Genomic DNA, 23,320 nt, shown 5'->3' on the forward strand with positions numbered 1-23,320 from the left:
CTGCTGGACCGGGCGTGGCGTGCCAGCTTTGCAGCTATGGGGGCTCCTGCAGGTTTGCAGGCAGACTATGAGACGCTGCTCAGCCGCTTCCAGGAGATGGACAGCGTGCGCTTCGAGGACTTCACCGACCTCTGGAGGAGTATGAAGTTCGGGACCATCTTCTGGTGGGTGTTTCTTGTCCGCTACCTCCCCGCTCAGAGGCGGCGTGACGAGTTTCTTCCTTCCCCTTCGCTTCGCCGCACCTGGGAAGGCCTGAGAAAAGTGGCAGTTTCTGAGCACTGCCTCCATCTCCCCTGAGCTCTCACCTGTGCTTGGCCGCGCGCGGTTCCCCTGGGCGATTTCGTTGGCTTGGGTTCCTTCCATTTGCGGCCTCCTCCCTAATACGTATACCTCTACTTGGCCGCCCTTCTAAACTCTTCTACCTCCACTGCTTCACCCGGACCTAGGTCACCATCCTTTGCCCTCCTCTAGTCTCGTTTTCTTAGAACTCCATGTTTAAAAACAAAACAAACACACAAGCAAAGACAAAACCCTGCATGATTGAATTCATTTTTCACACAACCGCCGAAGTTCTGAAGTGCAAATTTGCTCACGTCACATCCTTGCTTCCCACCCTTCAGTGGTTTCCATTGCCTTTGGGGTGCAGCTCAAATTCCCTAACATGGCTGGCAAGACCTTTCGTGACTGGCCTCTGCCCATCGCTGCACCTTCATCTACCAGTCACTCCACGCACTTGCTTTCTTGCTGCAGCGTCTGCACGCGGCTCTCTACAGGCGTTTCCTCAGCCTAGAGCTTTACCCCCAGCTCCCTTTGCCTGGCTACCTTATTCTTCACTCAGGTTTAAGCTCACGTGACAGTTCCTCAGGGAAGGCTTCCTTTGCCCTTCTAGACTAAATAAGGTGTTCATGCTCTCTTTCTCCTGTAGCACTTTGTGCTTATTTTATCTCTTAACCACGTTTTATTATAAGTGTGTAGTTCAGAAGGCAGTATAGTGTAGTGGTTAAGAGCATAGATTATGGAGTCCAACTGCCTGAATTTGATCAGAGTCTACTAACTGTGATTATATGGTAAGTGCACTCTAAGTGCTCAATAGATATTCACTGTTATTATTATTTGTAAATTTACCTTCCACTAGATTGAGCTCTGTGAGAACAGTGACTGGATGAATCTGGTATTCCATTAGCGTAATGCTTACAATATTGAAAAGGCTAAATAATTGACTGAATGAATGAGTCCTTGTGATTAAAACTCTATGTTTTGCTGAATAAAGTGTAGACGTTCTCTCTTTTCTCGTAGTTGATGTAAAATAACTACCTGTGTAGTTTGTACATTGTAGGGGATGGAGAATGGAGAACCGTTTGTTGTACAGTTAATGAAAGGAGAGGAACTAATTTTTTTTAATGGTAGTAAATGTAATGCATTTATAGCTGTATTTAATCCATAGAACAACTCTGAGATCAGTAATTATCCTTGTTTTATAGATGAGGAAATTGAGGTTTAAGAAGGTTAAGTAATTTCTCCATGATCACGCAACTAGGTGGAAGAGTAGATATTGAAACCAGTATGTCTTACTGTTTCTGAAACCCATGACCTTTCACTGTATCCCTTTTGGGAAAAGTGGTAGTTTAGAAAAAATTTTCTGGGGTTACCCCAATTCTTTCTTTCCTTTTTTTTAAAAAAATTAATTAATTAATTAATTTATTTTTGGCTGCGTCGGGTCTTCATTACTATGTGCGGGCTTTAGTTGCGGTGAGCGGGGGCTAATTTTTGTTGTGGTGCGCGGGCTTCTCATTGCGTTGGCTTCTCTTGTTGCGGAGCACGGGCTCTAGGCGCGCAGGCTTCAGTAGTTGTGGCATGTGGACTCAGTAGTTGTGGCTCGTGGGCTCTAGAGCGCAGGCTCAGTAGTTGTGGCGCATGGGCTTAGTTGCTTCACGGCATGCGGGATCTTCCCGGACCAGGGATCGAACCCGTGTCGCCTGCATTGGCAGACGGATTCTTAACCACTACGCCACCAGGGAAGTCCCCTACCATGGTTATTTTATATATTAAATATTTTAAATTATTAACCGGTGATAATTCATAACCCCACTCCTTTTGCTCCCAATTCAGCAATAAATTTGATGCTTTAGGAAGATGCATCATGTTTACCTAGTGTCTCAGTGTAAGAAGCACAGCAGAAAATTAGGTCTTCATGCTTAACTCATGAAAGGATCAGATGTGGAATGCCCATCCACTTTCTAGCAGCTGCTATTTAAACAAGTATATACCTCTTCTGTTATTTTTTTTCACAGCCATAATATATTTTCTCTTTGTTTTCTAGTGGTAGAATGAGAAATTTAGAAAAGAACACGTTTACAAAGGAAGCTTTGGCTTTGGCTTGGCGATATTTTTTACCTCCATACACCTTCCAAATCAGAGTTTGTGCTTTGTATCTGCTATATGGATTATATAACACCCAACTGTGTCAACCAAAACAAAAGGTAATATTCGGTGAGTTGTTTTCTTCCAGCAGAAATATGAAACAGGTACAATATTTTCACAACCAACTGATTTAAATAGAAATGCCAAGTGCTTCAAAATTATAATACATTTGTGAAAAAAGATTTACATTTACTAACAACTTTTTTATTCCTCTTGTTTGCAGATTAGAGTTGCCGTGAAGGATTGGGATGAAATTTTAAAATTTCAGCAAGATTTGATAAATGCACAACATTTTGATGCAGCTTATATTTTTAGGAAGCTACGACTAGACAGAGCATTTCACTTTACAGCAATGCCTACATTGGTATGTTATCTAAAATAGATTGTTTCTCAAAATGAGAAATTATGCTTTATTGTCCATAAAGTACCCAAGTCTCCAGAAAGTGGAAAAACTATTATATAGTTTCCAATACTCAAAGAAAGGCTTCTTAAAATAGGAAACAGTGTTGGGGATTCCTGGCAGTCCATTGTTTAGGACCCCGCGCTCTCACTGCCGAGGGCTTGGGTTCAATCCCTGGTCGGTGAACTAAAATCCCACAAGTTGCGTTATTTCAAAAGTCTAACAGTCTTTGAAACATGAATTATTTAATAAATATATACTTAGAGCTGCTTTTTTTTTTATCCATGTTTACTGATAGACAGTTTTTGCTGCTGGCTTACTTATTTCAGTACTTAAAATATATCTTTTAAAAGACATCTATTTTAAAGACATTCTTTATTATTTAGCTGTCATACAGAATGAAGAAAAAAATTCAACGAGCTGAAGTTACTGAAGACTTTAAGGACCCAAATGATCATGTAATGAAACTTATCACTTCTGATGTATTAGAGGTAAATTTGTTCTTATGTTCTTGAATTTTTTTAAAAAATTGTTTTATTAACTACGTATTGAGGTTATACCTTCATCTACTGGATACTGAAAATTTTTCTAATGCTTTTAACCAATCATAGAATGCTATTACCTTCTCTAAAGTGTCAGGAATATTACATCCTAAATATATCAAAATTTCTGGAGTAAATCTTGAAACACAGTGAGAAACAGAAAGATGTAGAAGACTTGTCTTGGACTAAGGATATTTAGATTCAAATACTGAAACCACCATTTGTATTTGACTTTAGATAGGTCATAAAACAAGAACTTAGTGACATTATTTTTTTAACAATATGTGTTCATTTCCTAAGTTCCTTTTTACAATGCTTGTGTAAAAACCCACCACTGAAAACAGTAAAGCTATTTCGATGAAACGAAAATTTGAAGTCAAGAATAATGGATAAGGGGTACGGTCTTAAAACAGCTTTTCCATCTAATATATTTTGGTATTTTATTTGAGTTGTGCAGTGTTGAGAAAAATCTTCTTTTGCATTGATAAGTAGTGATACAGAGTTTTACCTGAGTGGAAATGTTGCCCTGAGGTTAAAACAAAACCTCACTAAAGGGCTGCAGCCTTCTAATCAGTGATCCATTCTCTTTTCAAAAGAATGGATTCATACGTACACAGAGAGTGCGTAGAGCGAGCTCGAGCAGGTGGGGGCCTTAGTCATGTGTTTTTCATTTCTTTGAGCCTTAGTTTCCCCCTCTTTAATATTAGGATTGCAACCCTTATTTCATCCAGTTGTAAGAATCGAGACCAACTTGTACCTGAAGAGTGCTGAGTGTGGCCTATAGCACATAGTAGACTCTTCTTAGTAAATGTTACTGCTTTTCCCCCGAACCCTATTCAGTCTTTTCCTATATCAGGAACGAAAGAGGGATCAGATCTTTGATTTGCTCAGATGTTTCTCTGTGTTCTGGGTGCTGCCATGTTCTAATAACTTTAGCTGTTAGGTTGCATCTATGATTTTCTAATTCAGATAGCAAATTGATTTTTGAAAGTGCTCTGGGTCTGCTCTGTATACTGACTTTATTTTTGAGCAAGAATTGCTAATCTGGGGTCCATGGATGGCCTTGAAAGTTTCATGGATCCCTTTCCCCCCTAAATTGTATTGAAAATTATTATACATATGGACGCTTGGTTAGGGTGAGGTACTCTATCCTCAGATTCGCAAAGGTATTCATGTCCCCCAAAATGTTAAGAATTACTCAGTTAGAGGGAAATTGTTTGCTAAATATCTAAAGACATGGTATAGTGCAGGAGCTCTACAAGATGTTTTGTGTATATTATTTTACTCCTTAACAGCATCCCTGCAAATTACGTGTTTTAAACAATTTAAAATTTTTTGTTAATTTTTTTAAAGTAGGTGTTTTTATCCCTGATTTAAAGTTGAGGAAACTGAGGCACAGAGACATTAAGTTAGGAGGTGATGGAGCTAAGGTTCTGTATGGCTGCAGTGCCTATTTGTTGGATAGCAAAGGCCTTGTCTGAGCTGGGACTGGGGTTGGAAATATATCATTTGCAGACATCTCGTGAAGTATAACAAGAATTAGGATCTTTGCCCTCTAGCAGCTGAGCAAGAAAGAGGTGGGAGAGATTATGTAGAAAAATAAATGTGAGAAAAGAACTTTGTATAATAGAGGGAATTTGTATTTTGTCTTTTTGGCAGAGGGGAATCATTTAGAAGTTTTAGAGATGGGAGAGACAGAGTGTATATTTAGGTTTGGGGTAAGGAGCCAGTTAGAAGGAGGGTTTGTGTAGAAGAGAAGCAGCACAGTCCCTGCTGTGAGGTCGTGGGTCTGTGACCAAGGCCTGGTGGAGAGATTAGCCTTGAGCAGGAGAAGGCACTTCCTCCTTTGAAACCTTAGGGAAGGAGGTGAAAATGGATTCCTATAATTGGTTGTGAAGAAGAGAAGCAGAAGGCAAACAGACCCGATAGCCTGAACTTTAAGAGGCCTCCTGCCAGAACCAAGAATTGAGAAAGTTTGGAATAGCCGTCGCGGAGAGTGAAAGATGTTGGGATACCAGAAAGGATTTGCCAAGAAGTACTGATGTGAATTATAAAGAGAGAGGCAGAGAATGTTCTATAACAGTAAGATGTTGTTCTTATCAGTATTCTCCAAATGAAAAAAAGATGATTTGAACCCAGTTGGTTGTAATTTTTGATTGTTGACTAATTTAGTGGTAGAATGTTCATTTTTTTCAACATACATTGCTAAACTTTTTTTTTTTTCACTTTAAGCTCTTTTACTACAATGTGTTGAATTAAAGATTCCTCTGTTAAATAAATTGTATATGACAGCAAGCAGGTATGGGAGATTTTAGAGAACAGAGCTGGGGTGATGCACAAAGCCATATTCTTTTAGGGTGATTTGAGAGGAGGGTCAGAAGGGCCAGGCTATGAAATGCCTATTCCTAGAAACTTCTAGGAATGGAGTAGTCTGTGTGAAGTCATCCTGACTTTATCTGGCATCTTTATCTTTGGTAGCCTTTTCCTTCAATACTTCTGTTGGCTTTATTTGTCCTGTCCTAGCATAGCCCATGACCCATTTTCATTGATAATCCCTAAATTTAATACTTTTCTATTTTCCTTCTACTGCCTACAAATGCTATTAAGTCTTCATGTCAGCATACTTGAATTCTGGTCATGATTCTGCCACTCATTAGTTCTCTTTTGTGGTTAAGGAGGTATAATAAAATGAGAGAATAGGATATTGAATCAAATTATCTGATTTTTTAAAAAAATTGAGGTATAATTGATATAACATTATATTAGTTTCAGGTGTATAACATAATGATTTGATATTTGTATATATTGCTAAATGATGACCACAGTAAATCTAGTTAACATCCATCACCATACATAATTACAATTTTTTTAAGGCATCTGCCTTCTAATTCCAACTCTGCTACTTAAATATGACCTTTAGCAAATCATTTCACTTTTGAATCTGTTTCTTCATTTATATTTACAATTATAATAATGGCATTACATGTTGAGTATTCACCGTGTGCCAGGAACTATGCTGAATGTTTTTTGTATGTTATCTCACCAATCATCATAATAACCCTGCAGAGGAGATAGTGTTTTCCCAGTTTTAAAAACAAGGAAACTGAGGGACTTCCCTGGCAATCCAGTGGTTAAGACTCCGCACTTCCATTGCAGGGGGCGCGAGTTCGATCCCTGGTCAGGGAACTAGGATCCCACATGCTGCATGGCATGGCCAAAAGAATAATAAATAAATAAAAATAAAAACAAGGAAACTGAAGATCAAGAAGTTGAGTAATTTGCGTAAAGTAAGATACAGACACTGGATTTGAATGTCCAGGTGTGTAAAGCTCCAAAGCCCATACACTGTCTTTTATTTCTTAATCCTTTGATTTTGTATAGTGGTTTACATCATACAGAATACTTCCACTTGTATAAGCTCACTTAATACTTTTATAGTGCATTAGGCGTCGTTACTTCATCTTGTACAAATGTGGAACGTGATTCTTGAGGGATTTGCTCAAGGTCACAATCTAGCAAGTGACAGAATTCAGGCTCAAAACCAGGTCCAGCTAGCGGTCTTTGCCCTGTATTGTAGTGCATGTAAAATAATGGGAATATAGCACATTGTACCGTGTAAAAAGTTAGGGGCTTCCCATGTCTGGACACTCTTCCCCGTTGAAGATCCTGCATATGTGAGCACTCACCACTCCTGAGCAGTTTTGAATTCCTTGAACAGATATCGATTGAGTCCGTCAAAATCCCCTAGAAATGCATTGAGTAGCCTATCTTGGGGATGACTCAGAGGTTGTAGTGACCATCTGTGATGGATAGTTCTCTGATGGTCTCTGAGCCAAGTCCCAGTGCTGGTTTTATGTGATTCTTAAGTCCGCCTGCCGTATTTATGCTCCCTTTCTCTTTACCCTGTATACCTGCCCATTTGTCTGGAGTTTTCTGGGGGAGGAAGGTCTAATAAATGATGCCTCAAATGGTGTCATAAATCACTATTTCATTTAATCTTGTGTCTTTTCACTGAGGTAATGAGGAAGCTTATGGGGACAGGCACAGAGCTTTGAGATTTGTGAACGGCAGCCCACCTCTGTGGAGGATTGGGAGAGAGTCGTTAGGTAGGAATTTCCAGCTGAGCATAAAGAACTGTGTAAATGTCCTTCGTGTGACAATATGGAATCAAAATGTGATCTTAGTTATCAGGAGTAATACTTAAAGGTATGCTATACTATAAATAATTTTTGTTACATCCAGGTATGCAATCTTATGTTAACTAGTCTCTCCCCATCGTTTCTGCATACAGTGTGTATTACCTAATGTTTGTTGAGTTGAACTCAATGATTCCATACTACTGGAAAGCAGACTCTTCTTTAATAATGTTGTACTAGTTTGCATAATTATGTCATTTTCAATGTACTGTGGTATGTTATTCCTTCTCAACTCTGTCACTTTGGAAGGTGATTTTATTTTGTTCTGGTTTTGCCTTTAAGTTTCTCCTTGAAAATTGAATTAAAGGACTCATCGTTTCACTTTTAGGAAATGCTGAATGTTCATGACCATTATCAGAGAATGAAACATATAATTTCAGCTGATAGATCCAATCCAGACAAAGCCCTCAGCTTGATAAAGGATGATTTTTTTGACAACATCAAGAACATAGTTTTGGAGCATCAGCAATGGCACAAAGACAGAAAGGTTTGTAACTGTTTGATATGTCACCTTTGCACTTGCATCATACGTGACTGGCTAGACGTGGGTGAGGACGTTGAGAGGCAGCCTTGCTTAGTGGCTACCTCCTGTGAAGCTAAGATCTGGAGTGCTTTTTTAGTATCAGCTTTGCCAGTTATTAGCCATGTGATCTTATTTAATCTTACAAATGGATTTTATATGTAATTATATAGCATATTATTAAATAATTACAATTAATAATTGTAATTATATAATATATAGCTAAATAATATCCATTATACACACACACACGTACACTATGTAGTATACATAATTATAGAGGAATAAATAGTCTTGGTGTACCATGGATTTATTACAATCTTTATAATTTAGCATTCTCCAGAGGTTAAACATTGGCAGTCTTTGGGCCAAATCCTGCACATACTTTTTTTTTTCTTTGCATAACATTGTTCCTAATATTTAAAAAATTTGAATTAATTACCAACATTTAAATATTTGTGGACTTAACTTAAAATTCCAGACATCCAACTTCTGTTAAAAGTGAGAGGTTTGGTAACACTGGTCCTACTTTGCTGCATGGCAGTGGACAGCTAGACTTGAGTGATGGCTTCTCCCATTGTGACAGAGCATGTGCTTTCTGTTTCTCACGTGCTCTACCTGCCTTCCTTTATCCATTTACAAATTGCATCAACACAAGTCTTCCATTTAGTTTTCTGATCCAAATACTGATGCTAGAACTGCCCATATTCCATATTAGCCTTTTCAGCTAGAGAAACTTTTTTACTCTGGAAACCTGAAGACCAGCCTTGCTAAATTTACTTTTGAAACCACTACTCCATCTAATTTTACTAAATACTTCTAGGAAAAAATAAGTAATTTCTGATTACTTACTATGTGTTTGATAATGTGTTTGTGTTTTCACAAATGCTAGATAGGCATTATTATATAGCATTTTTCAGAGAGATTTGTTGCTACTTTTTGGATTATATAAAGGGAGATGGCTCAAAACTCAATTTTAGAAAAGATAAACAAGGAAAGTGATGAGGAGATAACAGCCTTGGGAAGAAGGAAATAATTTGCTTCCTCTACGGACATTTATTTTAATGAGAGCACATTTTAGAATGTTTGATTACTTTAAGTGCTACAAATGGGTTGCACAAATGACCTAGGCACTTAATGTAAACATCTATTGTAGCACTGTCTTTTAACAACTCTATTTAATGAGCATTACTAAGACCTTTGAAAACCTGAAGGAAAGGAGAATAAACCAGTTTTCTCACTACCACATAAAGTGCATGTCATCTTTCATTAGTTAGGAGGATTTAGGTATTTTCTTGATGAATTTTGTAACTCTTCTTTAACCTAACCATGATCTTAATGTCAGGTGGTGAACCATGTTTTGATACTGTGAAATATTCTTTTAGTTTTTTAGTAATTAAAGTAAATGATTTGCATTGTTCTGAAATTGACTTTCAGTTAATTTTTAGTTGGTTTGAATTGTAAATGTGTAAATATAACTTTTTTGATCTTTCAGAATCTATCCTTAAAATCGAAAGCTAAAGATGGAGAAGAAAAGAGTGAAGGAAATTCACAACAATCAGAGGTCAGAAAAATTCACTATATGATTGCTTATGGGGCAATAGTTTGGTTAGCTTCTTTTCATTTTATGTGTGGCTGTGATTCTGTATATTAACCATAATGTCCCATGGTCAGTATTCTAATACATATCTCAGAAAATTCTGTAACATGGGTTCTATAAAGGGCTAGCCTGTTCTCTGCTGGAAACCTTGTGAAAGACCACATCAGTTATAGATTGGGAGTGGGATGTTCACAGTTTTCAGCAGGGAGAGGGAAGGATGGTGGTGGAAGGTGTCCTCAGTCCTGACAGGGGCAGAGTAAGGCTTTTGTAATACTATGTCTTTTCAGCCTTTCAGCCAGTGTGGAGCACAAGCTACTATTTACTGCTTTCTGTCTCCAGAGTTTTCATCCATCTTAGTGGATGAGGCAAGGAGCCATCTTTGGGCATAGCAAGATGAGGAGGGAATGGCCTGGTCACCAGGAATTTCATTCATATCCTCCTTAAATCCTGAATGAAAACAATCCACAGCCATGGGGATGTTATCATGGCACCTGTTAGAAAGTAGTGCATGTTTATATGCCTTTACTTAATATATGTCCAATAAATGTTAGTTCCTTTTACCCTACCTTCTGTCTCAAATCTTATTTCTGATAAAAAAATACTTGGGAATTCATAATTTCACTCAATGTTTTTGTGTTTTAACTTTTTCCCTTTCCTGTTTATTTTTACTTCCAGAGAAGTGAAAGGGCAGAATCATTAGCGAAAATAAAATCAAAGGCCTTTTCAGTTTTTGTTCAGGTAAGTTATTTCTTTAATAAGGTAATTTAGAAATTTATGTGATGCTTTTTTAGTCACATTTTAATTTTTTCATCAAAGTAACACTTGTGCATAGTTTTAACTAATAATACTGTAAAGTTTATATAATCCAGCAGTTTCCTGCTCTACCACTTCCTGCCCCTGTACTTCTGATCTCAAGAGGCAACCATCTTCACCTTTTTCTCTTTTATTTCTTCTGGTATTTACCTGGAATTTTGATGCCATTGTTCTTTATTGTCTTCCAGCTTCTAGTATTCCTGATCATGGAAGGTTTTAGGATTTTCTCTTTATCCCTGGAGCTCTGGAGTTTCATGATAATGTACCTTGGTGTAGGTCTTTTTTCCATCATTGTCCTTGGCTCGCATGGTGGACATCCTTTTGATCCGATAGCCTTCAGTTCTGAGGGATTTTTGTATTGTTTCTTTGATCGAATTCTTTGCTGCATTTTTGCTCTTTTTATTTTCTTATTTTTCTTTTCTGTTTTTATCTATTTTCAGAGAGATTTCTTAAACTTTATCTTCTGAACCATTATATTGAATTTTTATTATTTCTGCTGACATGTTTTGATTACTAAGATTTTTTTTCTTGTTCTCTGAATCTTTTCTTACTTAAAAAATGTGTTCCTTATCTTTTTGTTTTTCTGGATGCAATATGCTTATCTGCTTGAGGATGTTTATTAGTTTTTTGAAGTTTCCTCCTTTTTCCCCAGAGTTTTTATTTTTGTTTATTCCGTTCTCTGTCATTCATTTTGTTGGCTTTTTTCAAATGTTTGAAGATCCTCAGATCATTAAGAGTGGTCATGTGGAGATAACAGCTTTTTAGCCTCCATGCTTTTCTTGGATCTAGTCATTTTTACCAGAGAGCAGGCTTCCATTCCCTTGCCTGGGGGAGGAAAGTGGTAAATAAGCCCAGCTGCCAATGTTTTGGGTGCCTACAGAGAATCTGCCAGCAGGCTCACTGTTCCTTCTGGAGGCTTCACTCAACCCGCCTATTTCTAGTAAGAGGCTTTATCCCCTTCCTTAGCTATACTGGTTTCCTCAAGCCTTCAGCTTCTCTGATTTAGCCTCTCCAGAGAGCAAACCTCCTGTTTTCTACAGGAAAAGGTCAGTTGTTCAGCTTTGAGGCTGCTAAATGGGATACTATTCCCTATGTAGATTTTCCATATATCTACCCATTTTTTTAGTCCCACTTCTGATGACCCCAATTCCTGATCCATTTGGACCAGCTTTCCTTGTAGTAACTTCCTCAATACAGGCAATTAGGTTTCAGCTTTCTTCATTCTAAGTCAGCCATCACTTTTACACTTGAAAATTTTGTTGTTTTGTTTACAGCTTCATTGTTCCCTATTATCTCTATTTTGTGAGTTTGTTCATTTTTATTCCTTTCCTCTCATTTTAGTGGGGTTTCAGGAAGGAGCACCAATAAACTCATATTTTTTTCTGTTGTTTTTTTTTTTATGAATCTAAAAATGACTTTATTCTGTGGGAATCTACTATCATTCTCTGGTTGTAGAAATAAAAAGGAATAAATGAAAAAATTAAAAGTGACTATAGATTAGTTAAGTGTTATATATTTGCTGTACTACAGTAAATTGAGTACAAAATATTGTTGAATGAAAGCATCAAGGACAATAAGTTAATTATTCCAAATTCTTTTAAACCAGAACTATTTCCATATTATATAGGCTAATTGTTGTTTAATGTATTTCTTAAGACATTATGAAATACTTTAAAAAATTATTAAACAATTAAATTATAATCCCCATAAATTGTTATAAGAGTGTGTTATTTCATAGTTGTAGTTTTTTTAATTATTGAGGTATAATTAACATACAGTGCATGATAGCTTTTAAACTGTTGTTAATACCTGCACCACATATATGACATTCACTGAAAACTCCTGTAGTCAGGGCTCTACTTAAGCAAATAAGGGAATTTATTGACTGATGTAACTAAAAAGTCCTTGGACTGTCCCTCCGTTTCTCACCTCTTATGTTGCTTTCATTGCCTTCAAGTGCGATTTGTGACAGCTCCAGCCTTGCATGTTCCCAGCTTTAGGTTTAGTGGAAAGGGAGAATTTTCCTTTCTAATAGTTAAACAAAATTCTAAAATTGAGTTATATCAGCTATGACACAGATCACATACCCACCCCTGAACAATCATGGTGGCCCTGGGAATGTGAAACTCATTTTGACTAGATCGGGGCCACATGGCCATACGTAGAGCCAGGCATAAAGTAGTTCCACTTGAAATACATGGTGCTAACTAAGGAAAATAAAATGTTAGAAGAAAAGGAGAATAGGTTATCAGGCGGTAAAATGGCGGTACTTGTCCTTTACACCTCCATTTCCCAGCCATGCAACTGCAACAGTTTAACCCAACGAGGATATTTTAACCCCGTTTGAGCAGATGAGGATGACAGCTGCAGGGAACTCTTCCTGTTGTAAAGCTAAAAGAGTATATACAGGTAACAGGTATTAACCAAGCGAGTATCATGGTAAAGTACTTTATGACAAGTATTTCTGTGAATCTTTCCTCATCTTTGATTGTCTGTTTTGTTGTTCCCTAAATCACCTGTCAGTTGGGTTCATTTTGCGATTCATTGTAATTAATTGGATTTGCAACTATTTAGGCATCCAAGTCAAGAAGGCATCGTCAGGTCAAACTTGATTCTTCTGACTCTGATTCTGCATCTAGTCAAGGACAAACCAAAGCAACTAGGAAAAGAAGAAACAAAGAGACATTGAAACCAGCAGGAAGGAAGATGTCTTCCAGAAACAGAGGTAACTTTTTGAGACTTAAAAAGGGAAAACAGATCTTATTTACAACCTCCTCTCACCATGTTTTCTTTATTAAAAAGGATTACTTGTTTAAAAACCTTGTGAGATTTAATATTAAAAATAAATTATCTTAGATTCTTGGAATCTTACTACTGAAAGGGACTCTAGGAGTCATCAAATTCATCATTTCATAGATGATGAAATTTAGGCCCATACAGATTAAATAACTTGTCCAAAGTGATATAGTTAGATAGTTATAGAATCAATCCAGAATTATCCAGAGCATACTTTATTAGTAATTTTTGTGTGTGAATCAAACTTATGTGTAGAATAAGGCATGATAAGTAATACATTCTATAAACCGTATTTTCCATTCGCTTCACTAGCTAAGCTGTACCTGCTTTTCTCTTGAAATAGTTTATCTATAAAATTACCTTTGGTATTTGGTTTTTAAAAAAAATGACTATATACTCAAAAAGTTTAATTTTTAAGCATTGCACAAATAGTATATGTTCACCATACATAAAGTTGGAATCTGATTAGCAGGCTCAGGGGGAAAAAAAGGAGCATTAGAAACATAGTGAATATTTAGTGCCTAATATAAGAAACACAGAGCCACTGTAGCAGTATATGAAGATATGTTATAGCCTTGTAACATATTTTTTTCCTATATTGAGGCAGCAGAGGGAGAATTGAAGTTAAATACCTTTAATACGGTCCAGATATGATCAGTTCCGTAACTTAACGCTTGAAGTGCATTGAGAATTCAGAGGAGGAGATACCACATTTGTTAAGGATAATCAAGAAATACTTCAGAAGGAGAATGTTTTTAGTTTTCTTTACAGAACTAGCAGATATTGTGAAGAGAACTGTTAGACTAATCTCACTTATAAGTATTAATGAAAAAATTCTAAGTTTTATGTATCAAAAGGATCTCAGATACAAAACAACTTGACTGTGTACATTCATTCTGAGATGCAGGGATGGTGCAGTTAGGAATCTATCAATATAATTTGCCATATAAATAGGTTAAAGGGGAAAATGTGAATTCATTTTAATAGTTACCCAAGAACACATTTGATAAAATCCAGCATCCATTCTTGATTTAAAAAAATATCCTCCAGATGTAGGGAGTCAGCAAACTTTCTGTAAAGGGCCAGATAGTAAATGTTTTAGGTCCAAGTGGAACCTTCATACATTTCTGGTGGGAATACAGAAAGGTATAGTCACTCTGGAAAACTGGTAGTTTCTAATAAAGTTAAACATATACTTACCAAATAACACAGCAGTCCTATTCCTTGGTATTTACCCAAGAGAGATGAAAACTTATATTCACACAAAAATTTCTATGCAAAAGTTTATAGCAGTTTTATTCATAATTGTGAAAAATTGCAATCAGCCTAAATATCTTCAACTGGTCATTGTATAACAAACCGTGGTGTAACCATACAGTGCGATACTACTCAGGAATAAGGCGCTACTGATACATGTAATAACATGGATGAATCTCAGTGCACTGTGCTAAGTGACAGAAATGAGACACAAAAAAGGCTATATACGATATGATTCCATTTATAAGACATTCTGGAAAAGGTGAATCTACAGAGACATAAAAAAGATCATTGGTTGCTAGGAACTGGGGGTGGAGGGAGGTGTTGACTGCAAAAGGGCACAAGGGAAATTTTTGGTGTGATGGAATTGTTCTATATTCAATATTAATTCATCCAAAACCAAACCAAAACAGAGGACATGAGGAAAAGATTGATTAGTTTGATTATACTTGAAAAAGTAACTTCTGGTAGATTAGAATGTTTTTTCTAAGTTATCAAAGATACTTAGGTTTCGAAACCTGCACAAGCATTTTTTATTAATTATCAACCTTATTTCTTACAAGTGCAGCTGAGAGGTAAGTTGGTCAAGCTGCTTTCTTAAATGTCTGGAAAACAGTTTTTTTAATGCGGTTGGAAAGGAGGAGCCAAATGCAAGCTAGGAAAGAACTTAAATGAAAGTTCCTTTTCATCTGAAATGTTTGACACATGTAACTTATGAAATATCACTTCTTTCACTAGCCGTAATTTTTTACTTAATGTAGTTACCGAAAACATTTTCATAAACTCTGAAATTAACTTTTAAGGATGGCTGAGGTTTGTTATTGAATTTACCTAGGTGTATTAGGGAGGGTTTAACCCATGAGAAAGAAAGTACACTAAAATATTATCTGAATTAGATCCTTAATTGTAACTCAACTATTCCAGCTAACCAGCTTTGTAGCTCCTCTGAAGCAGAGGTAATTTGTTATTCTGCACCTTAATAAAGATTCAAGTGCTTACTAAAAAGTTTCTCTTTAATTAAAAGTTCATTTCCTCAAAGTAGAAAAGTATTTTTGATTTCATAGTTTTTTCAAAAATAGGTGTCTTATATTCCATAAAATGCAAAAGATCTTGTAAAACCATTTGCAGCACATAAGATAATGCTAAACTTTTTAATTTTAGGAGAGCTGTAATAATTAGCAAGAAAAGGACCACCACCCTTTAGAAAAATGGGCTTAGGACATGAACAGGCAATTCATGAACAAAATGTGGTTACCATGCATATGAAGAGATATTTAATTTCATTAATAATGAAAGAAATGTAAATTAAAACATGATTTTCATGTAATTTGTTATATTGGCAAAGATTAAAGATAACTGAATACCCATTGATAGTGAAAGTGTGAGGAGGTAAAATCTGAATTTAAGTGGGAGAGTGAATTAGCACATCCTTTTTAGAGAGCAATTTGAAATCATCTGTCAGTTGATTTTAATCAGTTTTAAATGTACATGCCTTCTAACTTAGCAATTCAGTTTCTAGGAATTTATCCTTTACAAGTAACAAAAACACACAGGACATTCATTGCAGGATTATTGACAAAGACTGTTAACAACTCAAATGTTTAACATTGAAAAACTGTTTAACGTTGAAAAATCCATATAAAGGAATATTTTACAGTTATTAAAAAGCTGGAGAGTGCTCGCTTCGGCAGCACATATACTAAAATTGGAACGATACAGAGAAGATTAGCATGGCCCCTGCGCAAGGATGACACGCAAATTCGTGAAGCGTTCCATATTTTTATGCTATCATAATGTAATGTTTTTATGCTTGAAATTTTCTTTCCATTGGCCCTATCTTCTTGCCAACAAAAAAATGTAAGTGGAAGTTAACTTTTTTTTTAGTTCTTCAAGTGTTAACTCACTACAGAATAAATGTTATAAATTATTGAAATACAAAAAAAAAAAAAAAAAAAAAAAAAGCTGGAGAAAGTTCTATATATACTGACATGAAAATATGTCCAAAATATGTTGATCCATTGCTTAGTGAAAATGTTTTTTTAAAGAAGAGTATGATTAAGTTGTTAATAAATATATATGTAGACGCAAAACTACTATAATATAAAATAGATAAACCACAAGGTTCTGCTGTGTATAGCACAGGGAAATATATTCAGTATCTTGTAGTAAACTGTAACGGAAAAGAATCTGAAAAAGAACAATATGTGTGTATATATATGTATATGTATATATGTGTGTATGTATATATGTGTGAGTGTGTGTGTGTATGTATATATATATATATAAATAAACTGAATCACTTTGCTGTACACCATAACATTGTAAATCAACTATACTTCAATTAAAAAAATGCAGACAGAAGTACACTATATATCATTGAAGAAATCTAGACGCATATAACAATGATTAATTCTCAGGGATGGGAAATTTCTAAGTCCATAAATTTCTGTGTTTGACTTTTATGTGATAACCATATGTTTTGTAATCAGGAAAAATCCAAAGATTAAAAAACAAACAAATGTAACAATAATTCCTTAGACTAAGGCAAGTAGAGGGATTGGCATGAAAAGAGGCGAGGCAGTTGGAAGTATAGCGTGTGAGGGGCCCATTTTGCCTGGAGCGTAAAGGATGTGTTGAAGAGTTACTGTTAACGTGGAAAGATATGTTGAGGATTATATTGTGACCAGGCCTTAAATGTGGAACCAAGAAGTTTGGACTTCATTCAGTAGGCAGAGGGGAGTCATGTGAGACTTCTGAGCAAGCAAATGGTATGACCAGTTTTCTTTGAAGAAAATCAATCTGGGAGTAGTATGGAAGGTAGGTGGGAACAAACTGAAAATAGGAACACTAAATAAAAGGCTGTTAAGGAGTAATGAGAATCTGGCCAGGTGGCTGTAGGAATTAGACAAGCAGATTAACAGTTAGGAAAGCCAATGGATATCTACAGGTAACCAAATATTTAGGCTGGTGGAGAGGGATGAGACAAGGATGCTTAATGCCTAAGCAACTGGGGGATGTTGTGACTTTAACAGAATAAGGATCACAGAATGAAGATTTCATTTGGGGGAAGAATTTGCCGCAATCTGCCTTTTTAGGCTCAATTTCTGTAACAGCTGTCTAGCACATAAATAGGTGCTCAAGTATATTGATAGGATTTACCCAAGTTTGTATTATTTAAGCTTCAGCTATACCTGTTCACCATTCCTAGAACATAACATGCATGCTTCTGGAAGAACATCAGTAATAGTAATGGTGATACATGATGGTGAAGATGATAACTATTATTTATGTAACGCTTATTATCTGCCAAACTTTTTTCACACGTCCAAGGTCACCTAACTAAAATAGAGCTGAGACTTGAATGGCAGTCTGTTTGAATCCAAGTCTGAATCTTTAACTGCCATATTTGCTGTCTCTCAGGTAATTGGAAATGTGGGTCTGGAGCTCCAGTTAGACACGCACTTAAGTAATTGTTGTATTCTAGCTGCATGTCCTATAATTGTATGTATTGAGATTGAGCAATTGTCTATTACTTATCATTGCATTCCACATGATTAGCTTCGGGCAGAGTAAAACTATCGACCTGACAGCCTCTGAGGAATTAGTTGCGTGGATAACTGAGGTTAATTATTTAAATGTCAAAATTTACTTTTTAAATGGTTAACTATTCTGGTTGACATCTTTCTAAAACATACTACATTCTTCTCTGTATGTTTCTTGTTTTCTACAATGTGCGTTTATTATTTTTTACATGTATTTTATGCTCTCCTATTTTCTAGAACAATGTATCCTGAACATAATTTAGTTTTCTCTTTATGATTCAAGGTTATCATCATTAGCATGTTATTTTACTGGGTTTTGTAATATAATGATACTATCAAATAGCTTAAGTGTGTGGGGCAGTTGACCTTTATACTTACGGCTTTGTGCTGCAGGACTTCGTCAGTTCTTATTCTGTCACATTTGTTGTGGTAGGTGTCTTCATTCTGTTCTCAGTGTGCAGGCTTGTAGCAATTTTTTTCCCTTTTTGCTGCTTCTTAACTGTACTGGTTTTAAGAAATGGGTTTGCCATTATTCCTACATAAATAAATGTAATTTATTTTTGCTGCTTCTTAACTGTAGTGGTTTTAAGAAACGGGTTTGCCATCATTCATACATAAATAAATGTAATTAGGTTCTGGATAAAGGCCTGAGGAACGTATCTGTGACTGAAGTTCATGAGCTTTTATTTAATATGTGGACTTTGAGATAAACATCCTGAAGTTCTGTGTTCACTTCTTGGTTCCTGGCTGCATGATAAGTGGGTGAAGCATTGTATTTTGTTTTTCAGAGCTTTTAGAGAACATTGATTTTCTTTTTTAAACTTACTCATTTAATGTAGAAATAGATCTCAAAATGTAATTAATCATCATGTGACTAGATGAAGGTTTTTTTTTCACAGCGACAGTTTTTAACTCAGAAATCCTTCCCTTGACATTGTTGGATAGATTCTGTTAGGTTGTAAATGTGGATTTTAAAAAATCATTAATAGTTGATATGGATGGCCATGGTACAAGATTATAAAGAACAATATTAGTAATTTGAGGTAGATTGTACTGATTATAATCTTGTGAACAACTGAAAAATTTTATAGGTTCAAAATCCACCCCCCTCCACTGCCAAAAATGTGATTAGATATGGAAATAGATTTCCTAAAAGATTATCTATCATCTTAAAAATCATGTAAAAAAATTATTGTATCTAATACTTAGGACTTCCAAGTAAAGGTAAAATTCTATTTTAATAACTTAATGGGAAATTGGTATTATTTTATTAAGTTTGAATTGCGATTAAAATGGGAGCTTATTGCTACAGTTTACTCAACTGTGTCTAGAGCAATCTATTCATTCCATAAAATCTGCATCCCATTAAGATCCCAGAATACATGTGTTCAGAGCAGAAAGCTTAAACTCATCTTCATTTAATTTCTTTCCTCCTGTGCTGGCAGGTACTTATTAACATATATACTCTGAAATACTGTGTTATAAGATAGTTGAATCCATATTTGATGATTTATAGTTTATTGAGGCTCTAGTATATGGCAGGCACTTTTCTAAGTACTGGGGATACATCAACCTAAACAAACCAGAGTCTATCCTTGTGAAGCTTACATTTACTATGTATTATATATTAAGATATGAGGTGGTGTAAGTGTTGTGGAGAAGCATAAGGAACAAAGAGTGGCTGTGGGGGGCGGTTGCTACTGGGACAAGGAAGTTATGTGCTCAGTGAGACCTGATAGGACAATGGTGTTTGATAATTTGATTAGGATATTTCTTCAAGCAACAGAAAGTTGATGTAGAAAACCTCCAATGTTTTGGAAAATGGAAAGTTACTGGCAAATTATGACTAAGAGAAATATATCTTGTAGAGCATATGTGGTGATACAAGAAAGTGTGTCTGCATTCAAAAACAAGGCTATTACGTGGCCTCTTCAAGATCAGGAGGCTGTACATATGTGAAAAAGTACAAATTAAGAACCTGTGTTCATAGACAATCTGAACTGTGTTTCTGAAGTTTGTGCACATTTTCCTTCACTGTAATGTGATTTTACAGCTGTTTGTTAAAATAGTGAATAATTTAATGATCCTAAAAGTAACAGGTTTTGTGTGTGTGTGTGTGTGTGTGTGCGCTTGTGTATGTGAGAATTGCCTTATTTTCAGGTTGTTTTATTTAATGATGGTTCCTTGGACAGCATTCTGGTGTTCAGCAACCAATATGGAATATTTGTCATTAAATCCATATCAGTCTTTAAAAAAAAAACCAAGGCTATTAACTTTAGAATTACATTGGTGATTAATTAATAAAATTGAAGTAATACACATGATTATTCCCTGATGTCTGCATATATAACCTATGCTGTGTGTGATAAAGATTGAATAAAATATCTATGTTTGGCTAATTTTGTTTCTTCCCTTTTCCTCTATTTTCTTTACTTTAATGGAAGGATTAGAGACTGTTTTCAAAACATAGGTATAAATATATTATAAATTTATTAACACTTTTAAAAAAGATAGGTAGTTTTATATGCATATTTCTGTTTACCATTACAATTTTAGCTTTTAGTTTAAATATCTAATTTTTGTTATTATAATAATGTCATTATTTGTATAAAATTTTTCCTCAAAGATTAGCATTCTTTGTTTTCATATAAAATCATTTTTTCAACTATTTCCAGGTGACATGCAAAATGTACAGAGGGAAGATAAATCTTTAAGTCTGAGTATGCCTGTAATTACAGAAGAGGAAGAGGAGAATGAAAGTTTTAGTGAAACAGGTACAGATGAAATTTTATCAAACTACTTGCAGAGCATCAAGGTTTAGGACCCTTGAAGAGCATGACGGTTGGCTGTGTGTTCCTGTGATGCTTTAACTTTGGTACATTGGAGAATTTTAGCGTTAATCAGACCATTAATCATGACACTTAAAAGTAAGTGATAATACAGTAAATGAATGGATATGGAGAGGCAGGGGTCAGTCCAGGTGAGAGGTGAAGGATAGGGAAAATATCGTTATTAGTAAATGAATATCCATAATCGTGATGGTGTCTGAAGTGTATTTCTAACAAAGGGCAAAGGTCACAAAATGTGAATTTCTGGATATAACTTTTTAAAGATTTTATTGTTAAAAAATACTTAATTTCAAATTCTAGTAAATGTAAAATTTTCACCTATGAGATGATTGTAACTAAGTGGTAAATTGCACAACATGAATTAAAATAGCTATATCTTTTTGCATTGCTGTGATCTTAATTTGTAGTATTTGTTAAACAATAGTTTAAATAATTATTATCTCTAGTAATAATTACAGTAATGTACAGAATAAGTTATACATAGCAGACTAGGCTTGATAATTGGTAATCCATCAATGATAATGAACATAATGTATATTAAGAATCTGCCTAATGACTTTTTTTTCATTTTGGCGCTATATTCATTCAGCAAGCATTTATTGAGTGCCTATTTTGTTTCAAGTGCTTAGGTAGGTATGGGAATATAAAGGTATATAGTAGAAGAGTTTAAGAACCATTTTATTTTGATCACAGTGAGTGTAGATCTGAGCACAGTGAGTGGTTCATAGTGGACCTAAGTAACTACTGTTTAATGAATCAGATCAGTCTGTGCCCCAGAAGACCTTACAGTTTAGTGTGCAGAAAAACAACACAGTACCTTATAGTAAAGAGAAACAGGGTGCTATGGAAACATATAGAAGACAAAGAATTAAAAGAGAGTATTTGTTCCTTCAGAAATCTGAGTTGCTTCTGTGATTTGCTTATGTCGGCATAAAACGGTCCTTTATAATCTTGTGAGTTTCAGACTGTAGTTGCTTTCTAGTTTTGTCTGGTAGCTTTCATTGTGAGTAAACAATCAAACACATGTATACCTTTATGGCTGCCTGACCAGTCCCATTCTAAAATCTATCAGCTTGTGAGTTTTAAAAATTTAGTTTTTATTAAATCATAATTACATAAGCACATAATTTAACAGTTAACAGTTTTATAATACTCATTATAGGAAACCACAGACTTCTGACTCTGACTCCCATTTTTTATTCCCTAGAGACAACTCTTTCATAATTATTTTGGTATGGATCTCCATGTTTCTAAATAACATGTTTATATTGTCACTTATTCATGTTTCAGTTCTATGAATTATCTATCGAGGGAGGCAAGGATTTAGTTCTCCTTAATATATTCTTTTTTTTCTTATTTGAAGTATAGTTCACCTACATCACTATGTTAGTTCCAGGTGCACAACTTAGTGATATGATATTTCTATACATTACAAAAAGATCACCATGACAGGTCTAGTTATGTCTGTCACCATACAAAGATGATACAATATAATAATTTTATGTATTCTTTACCTCCCAATCCAAACACATGATACTTCCTATCACCCACCCTCTCAATATGGTTATTATTTTAGTTATATCAGTATTCAGCATTTTACAAAACATTATTAGCAGCAGGGCCATGTGATATATACTATGATTCTCCCTTAATCGGAACACTTATTGTTTGCCTTAAAGAGTTACTAATTTTTTTGCCTTATTAATTTGTTTCTTTATGTATTTATCACTAATTTACCCCCAAACTCTTCCTCAGTGTATAAATCTCCCCTTGAAACACTCGAGCACATTAGGCATTTTATCAGTGTCATCTTCTTAAAAGAAGTCTCCTCCAGGCCTCTGACTTGCTTTACTCTGGACATCATTCTCTTGGCCTGCTGCCGCTTCTTTCCAGGAATCTATTTTCTTTTTCTTCTTAATTTTTTCTTTGTCTTTTCTCATTCCTTTTCCTGTCACTCTCCTTTCAGTTTTCATTGGTGGGGAATGTTCCTTTCTTTTACATCTTCCATAATTTTCATGTTTTTGTGTCTTCTGTTATTTGCTTTGTTTTTAATGATCAGTAACTTTTAGGTTCACAGCTGTTTCTAGATGGACACTTACTTGAGTGTTGGTCATGGCATCTGCCATGGTAGCCAAAAAGATGTATGGTACTGCTGTTTTGGGTTACATTTTCAGGTTTAATTGGAAAGCAATTGAAATCTTAGTCACTTTCTCTTAGCACTGGCCCAGATACCTTTCAGATCTGGCATACTGGGCCCATGCTAACTATAGGGAGGGCATACCCATATGAAACAACCTCAGAGTAGCTTATTATCAAGTAGCATTTAGGATGATTAGGATCTCCAGTAGTAAGTTTACAACTGCAGTATCATTTTGAAGGATAAA

At 35.4% G+C, this 23,320-nt stretch overlaps 1 protein-coding gene and 1 non-coding gene across 2 annotated transcripts in view; both read left to right on the top strand.

The window, feature by feature from the left end:
• SNAPC1 (small nuclear RNA activating complex polypeptide 1) overlaps nt 1-23,320 on the top strand; it is a 23,795-nt gene continuing 475 nt past the window's right edge. The window contains exons 1-9 of the mRNA XM_061182658.1: nt 1-164; nt 2,321-2,480; nt 2,645-2,785; nt 3,208-3,312; nt 7,888-8,046; nt 9,575-9,643; nt 10,355-10,417; nt 13,067-13,217; nt 20,763-20,861. Of these exons, the coding sequence (XP_061038641.1) occupies nt 37-164; nt 2,321-2,480; nt 2,645-2,785; nt 3,208-3,312; nt 7,888-8,046; nt 9,575-9,643; nt 10,355-10,417; nt 13,067-13,217; nt 20,763-20,861 (1,075 nt within the window). The 5' untranslated portion in view covers nt 1-36. The remainder of the gene's footprint in view (nt 165-2,320; nt 2,481-2,644; nt 2,786-3,207; nt 3,313-7,887; nt 8,047-9,574; nt 9,644-10,354; nt 10,418-13,066; nt 13,218-20,762; nt 20,862-23,320) is intronic.
• LOC133086277 (U6 spliceosomal RNA) lies at nt 16,221-16,327 on the top strand. Its single transcript, XR_009700036.1, has one exon. It is a non-coding gene; the product is annotated as a U6 spliceosomal RNA (small nuclear RNA).

The sequence above is a fragment of the Eubalaena glacialis genome, chromosome 2 (assembly GCF_028564815.1).
Source record: "Eubalaena glacialis isolate mEubGla1 chromosome 2, mEubGla1.1.hap2.+ XY, whole genome shotgun sequence".
Classification (NCBI taxonomy): Eukaryota; Metazoa; Chordata; class Mammalia; order Artiodactyla; family Balaenidae; genus Eubalaena; species Eubalaena glacialis.